General features: G+C 37.7%; 1 protein-coding gene across 5 annotated transcripts in view; it reads left to right on the top strand.

Annotated features, from left to right (window-relative positions):
- The window catches only part of LOC101578441 (zinc finger and BTB domain-containing protein 26), a 20,907-nt gene that overhangs the window by 8,012 nt on the left and 6,460 nt on the right, over positions 1-6,435 (top strand). For 2 of the 5 annotated variants that reach the window (XM_004641600.2, XM_012517011.1), the window contains exon 2: positions 3,108-5,035. The exons of 1 other annotated variant lie outside the window; for it this stretch is intronic. In XM_004641600.2, coding sequence (XP_004641657.1) covers positions 3,118-4,443 — 1,326 coding nt within the window. In that variant the 5' untranslated portion in view covers positions 3,108-3,117 and the 3' untranslated portion in view covers positions 4,444-5,035. Of the gene's footprint in view, positions 1-3,107; positions 5,036-6,435 lie in introns of those variants that run through there. 2 more of the 5 variants (XM_023701658.1, XM_023701657.1) reach the window with 2 other exon arrangements.

The raw sequence follows: 6,435 nt of genomic DNA on the forward strand, positions 1-6,435 counted from the left end.
TTTGACTATGTTTTCTTTTCTACATACTTCTTCAGTGCACTTTTGAATATTCTCCCTACATTCAGAATGTCATGCAGTGAAAAGCGTCTACTTCGTGTTTACTGTTGTTAGTAGACCTTATGCCATAATAGTTCCTGTCATTGACATTCAGAATTTCCTAGTTGATCTCTGTCACATTCATCTTTTTCACTCTTTGCTCTTATAGGTAGCTTTTTACAATTTTTTTTCTTGCTTCTTACTCCCATTCTCAATCCTTCTTCAGCCCTGTGACCTCGAGCCTATAAAGTGTTTGCAGTGATTGTGCTAGTCTTACCAATTCTGCTTTCTTATTACTATCAAACTAATCCTATAGGTTCAACAAATGCAAACTGAATACCTGTATGTTTTATACAGGTCAGGGGACGGCAGCACTTAGTAGTTTGTATAGAAGAGAGTTTGGTCAGTAATGGAATATCAATGTGACTGTATGAGTAGAAATTCTTTTTTTCAGTACTGGGGATTGAACTCAGGACCTTGTGCTTATGCTTCTGAGTTATCTCCCCTACCCTGCATAAGTAGAATTCGAAGCGAAAAGCAAAACTTTCTCAGTAAAAGATGCAGATTCCAAGCATTATCTCCAGTAAACAGGATGGAGATATTCATTATGCCATGTTCATTTGCCCTAATGCTATGAAACAGAGTCTGGAGAGAGAAGTATTAAATGTTTTGAGTATTGTAATAGGGGTACAATACTCTGTGGGCCTGAGAGAACTCTTCTACTCTAGGGGCTCAGGAAGGGCCTCTTGAGAGGAAATAAAAGAGTCAGTATTGGCTAGAAGGTAGTGTTCTAAGGAAACAAGTGTGATAAAGCCTGGTCTCAGTAGAATGACATTATGTAATAGGCATTGAGGGGTAAACAAAGCCTGGATTCTCTCTTCAAGAGCTGATTTTCTGGGAGCTTCTGTAAGGCTGTGTTACAGAAGTTAAGATTTTAAAAAATGAGCTTCAGATTCCAGGAGAAGCTGGTTATCTCATCTGACTCAGAACTAAGGGAGGAATACACAAAGTTCAAGGTGAATTTATTAAGGCACTGAGATTGGTGAACTATTTTCGGAGAGCGGACATATATACTGCTCTCACAGAAGAGAAGAGAATGCCAAACCAGACATGGTGTTGTACACCTATAATCACAGAACTTGGGAGGCCAAGGCAGGAAGATTTTTCAGCTTTAAGGAGGATTGTGAGCTTGAGCTACATAATAAAACTCTGTCTCAAAACAACAAAAACAAAACAAAACAGTATGCCAAGGTATTATCTTTATAATTGAATTACCAGTTTCACATGGCTAATTAATATTTTGCCTTTAAATAGACATATGGGAAACCAAGTCTAGAGAAAATCTGGAGACTAGAATATGAACATGATGTCTACATATGCATAAGGGTTTTTTGTTGTTGTTGTTGTTGTTTGATGGGGCTGAAGATTGAGCCCAGTACCTCAGGCCTGCTAGACAAGTACTTTACCACTGAAGCCCCCAACTCTTATATAGAGTTTGTTTGTTTGTTTGTTTGTTTGTTTTTTGCAGGACCAGGGATTGAACTCAGGCCCTTGCACTTGCCAGGGAAGGACTTATTCTACTGAGCCATCTCCCCAGCCCCTTCTATGTAGAGTTTTGGTAATGGTATATTCTCCATTGTTAAATGGGTTATGCCAGTGTTTACCTTAATTATTACTAGAGCTTAATAAGTTTATACTCAAGAGGTTAGTCTTCATCCAAGAGTCAATGGAATATAAGTATATCTGTTTTTGAAAGAATATATAGTAGAGTGAATTACGTTAGTAGGAATAGAAGCTAGAACACAAGGTAAACATTTATGAATCAGTTTTAATAATGATAGATACGTAGGGATAAAGAGGAAAGAGCAGAATTTGGTTAAGGATTGATTTCATCTGCGTTCTCAGAATTCTACCATGTGGCTCATCTGGTTTTTCTGTATCAACTTTTGTTTGCTTGTTTGTTTTTTGATATGTGTATGATTGAGGATTAAACGCATGACCTTTACACTAACTTATGTCCCCAGTCTTTTCTGATTTTGAGATAGGGTCTTACTAAATTTCTAAATCTTATTAAATTGCCCAGGACAAACTCAAACTTCTAATCCTCCTGCTGTTCTCCATAGTGTTGGGGTGTATACCACCATCAGTGACTTCCGTTATTTTCTGTGTCAAAAGTGTTCCTTAAAAAAAAAAAAAAAGTGTTCCTTAAAAGAGAATTTAGAGTCTAGGCATGGTGGTGTGCTCCTGTAATCCCAGTGTTGGGGAGGCTGAAAACAGGAGGATCACTACAAGTTTGAGGTGCATAGTGAGACCCTTAACAAACAAAAAAGAGAGTTTTGATTTGTCTGCAGTGTAAAGGATAAAGAATTGTGCCTTTGACAGTGATTTAACATTGTCTATTTCAATTTGCAGCTTTTATTCCATGGCATAAAGAAATAGGTACATATATTCACATCAGTTCAAACAGATAAGGATTTCTCCAGAATGAACATAGCAAGCTATGTGGATGCAGCTGTTTAACTACAAAGAAAAGGAAAAGGGCCAGGGAGATAGCTTAGTATAATAAGTGCTTGCCTGGCAAGCACAAGGGCCTGAGTTTAGTCCCTGGTTCGAAAACGAAAACAAAAGAAAAAAAACCAAAAAACAAAAAACAAAGAAAAGTATTTTGTTTTAGAAGAGGTAGGTTCAGTTTCATGGAGAAGAAAATAACTACTTTATCTTTGCTTGTGTTAGGATGTTTTAGTTTGTTTTTGAAACTACATAGGATTTTCTTGTGGGTGACTAACTTAAACAGTATTCTTGTATTTAGTGTCTTAAAAAGTTGAGTGAATGTCCTGCTATTTGCACTTATACATGTCCACTCCTTAGGTACAATAGACATTTGATGTTGGTAAGGAGTAATTTTTAATAGCCTTTGAAAGCTTCTCGGGTGACTTCCTCTTGCAGGAACAATTTCATTCAGATACATACAAACAAATATGACAACAAATTTGATTTTGGAAGGTAAATCCAGATTTTCTTAATTGTTCAAATTTCCTTAAATTCAACCTTTTTACATTTCTGTTCTTTAGGTCTGCCAAAATGTCTGAAAGATCAGATCTCCTTCACTTCAAGTTTGAAAATTATGGAGATTCAATGTTACAAAAAATGAACAAATTAAGAGAAGAGAATAAATTTTGTGATGTTACAGTTCTCATAGATGATATTGAGGTACAGGGACATAAAATTGTGTTTGCTGCAGGTTCCCCCTTCTTAAGAGACCAGTTTTTACTGAATGATTCCAGAGAGGTGAAAATTTCCATATTACAGAGTTCTGAAGTGGGGAGACAATTGCTCTTATCCTGTTATAGTGGTGTGCTGGAATTCCCTGAAATGGAACTGGTTAATTACTTGACTGCTGCAAGTTTTCTTCAGATGAGCCACATTGTAGAACGATGCACACAGGCCCTGTGGAAATTTATAAAGCCAAAACAGCCAATGGATAGTAAAGAGGGATGTGAACCGCAGAGTGCTTCTCCCCAGTCAAAAGAACAGCAGGGAGATGCCAGAGGCTCCCCAAAGCAGGACTCACCTTGTATTCATCCATCTGAAGACAGTATGGATATGGAGGACAGTGATATTCAGATTGTTAAGGTAGAATCTATTGGGGATGTATCAGAGGTTAGAAGTAAAAAAGATCAGAACCAGTTTATTTCTTCTGAACCCACTGCTTTACATTCATCAGAACCCCAGCACTCTCTGATAAATTCAACTGTGGAAAACAGAGTAAGTGAAATAGAGCAAACCCACCTCCACAATTATGCTCTCTCTTATACAGGGAGTGATAACATCATCATGACCTCAAAAGATGTCTTTGGGCCTAATATTCGAGGTGTAGACAAAGGCCTACAGTGGCATCACCAATGCCCAAAGTGTACCAGGGTGTTCCGTCACCTGGAGAACTACGCCAACCATTTAAAAATGCACAAACTCTTTATGTGTCTACTCTGCGGCAAGACTTTTACTCAGAAAGGCAACCTTCATCGACACATGCGTGTGCATGCCGGAATTAAACCTTTCCAGTGTAAAATCTGTGGGAAAACCTTTTCTCAGAAGTGTTCCTTACAGGATCATCTTAATCTTCACAGTGGAGATAAGCCCCATAAGTGTAACTATTGTGACATGGTGTTTGCACATAAGCCAGTTTTGAGGAAACACCTTAAACAGCTGCATGGCAAAAACAGCTTTGATAATGCCAATGAGAGAAATGTACAAGACCTCACAGTGGATTATGATTCTTTTGCATGTACAACAGTCACAGACTCTAAAGGGTGTCAGCCACAGCCTGATGGAACACAGGTCCTGGATGCAGGTAAACTGGCCCAAGCTGTCCTCAACTTAAGGAGTGATAGTACTTGTGTGAATTGAGTAGAGGCTTAATCACTAGAACTGTAAGAGTGGCAATATTTGAGTGTTTTTTTGTTTTTTTTTTTTTTTTAAGGATTGATCTTGCTAGTTTTCTCCAAAACCTCCAATGTAGGTGGTAGGGGGTAAGTTAAAGCACTAATAGACCAGGCAACTTACCACATGGAGTGGTTTTGCCTTCCTTTCGCCCTCTCCCATAAGTAACTCTGTTTAGAGTTATTTATCTTGTGATACCTGGTTTCTTTCCCAAGGAATAATTTCATTCGTCTACCTAATGTTGACCTATGTCTTAGACTGACACTGTTTTAGGCATTCTCTAGGCACATTCTGAAAGTACCAAAAGTTAATAACATTACCTACTCTCCACTAATAGATGCTGTGCTAAAAGAAGTGAAGAGTAATTTTCTTTGGCAAAAAATAGGCTAAGATAAAAGATGATACTGCTGTTGACCTAAATATGTGATAAAACCCTCTGGTTGCCTATTGATAATTCATCCATGTCTGATAAATGAACAAATCTGCTTCCTATCCTTTGTACTTGTCTTGGATCTGGCTCTAAAGAATTATTCTGGTTTATTCTGTATCCTTTTCAACACTATCATAGCCCAACTTCATCTCATTGAATTGCTCATATAGACGAGAGTACTGTCTTTCTAGAAACATCCTCAGACAAATAGAGATCACCATGGGGGGCATAATTAACGAAAGACAAAAGAACAATTACAAAAGAACACATAAGTGAGTTTTCCAGGTAGCACATCTCAGTCTTAATGTGAGGCCAGATGCTTAATGTAATACTTAACGGATGCTTTTGAAATCAGGATTACTTCTGGCGCACTTTGTAGTGCTAAAGAATAATGATCTCTAGAAAAGTGCTGTTTGAGAATTTCTGAACTTTGTATCAGAGTTTAACCATCAGAAAGGTGAATTTAGCCATCAAAAAGTTGACCATTATAAATATACCTTAGTTTCAAATATAGATGAGAAAAGTTAAATGGGACACTAAGAGCAACCAAATTTTTTTTTTTTAATTCAGATACTTTCCTTAAAAATACACTGTCCCACTGTGCTACCTTAGACAGACTAATAGTACAGAGTTGGCCTTCCAGTGTGGAAGAGCAGAACTATTTCCTTAAGCACATTTCACATGTGAAATTTTTGAGTATTACTTGATCCTAACCCATGAGTTAGATTTAGGCAGTAGGAGTGTTAGAGTATAGTACTTAGAGAATCTTAAAAGACCATTTCTCCTCCTCCTCCTCCTCCTCCTCCTCCTTAAATTAAGATGAGACATCCAAAGCCCAAAGAAGTGGCCCGACCAACATTGGCTAAAGTAGATAAGTGACTAAATATAAACTAATATTAGTCTCTTTATTTCTTTTCACCACGCTTTGGTTTAAAAATATACATATTAGGGGCTGGGGATACAGGTAAACGGCATAAGCACCAGCCTGATAAGTACAAGGTCCTGAGTTTGAGCCCCAATACTGCCAAGAAAAAAAAAAACAATACATGTTGAAGAACAGTGCATTAGTAAAAATACCTCCAGTTTTATGTTTTACTTTTGTGTTTCCCTGCTGGCTTTCTGAGATGATCTGGAAATTGCCAGCAAATGTCACAAAGGGACATTAGTTATTTTTTAAAGTTTATTTTATTTTTACTGAACCCAGGGCCTCATGTATGCCAGGCATATATTCCTCTACTGCCTTATATTCCCCAGCCCCTGTCAGTCATTTTTTGTAGATGAGCATTATTACATTCTTCTCAAGCATGTACTTCATTTTTTGAATGTTAGGGAGGGAAAAGGCAAGTAAGAATCATGTGAAAAGGATCGAAATATGAATCACATTTTGTCTGGAAAGCTAGTTTGTTTGTTTTTTTTTTTTTTCTTTTTCTTTCTTTCTGAGGAACCGGGGATTGAACTCAGGCCCGTGCGCTTGTCAGGGAAGCACTTATTCTACTGAGCCATCTCCCCGGCCCCAGCTGTTTCATTTC

This window comes from Octodon degus, unplaced genomic scaffold (genome assembly GCF_000260255.1).
Source record: "Octodon degus isolate 3935 unplaced genomic scaffold, OctDeg1.0 scaffold00138, whole genome shotgun sequence".
Classification (NCBI taxonomy): domain Eukaryota; kingdom Metazoa; phylum Chordata; class Mammalia; order Rodentia; family Octodontidae; genus Octodon; species Octodon degus.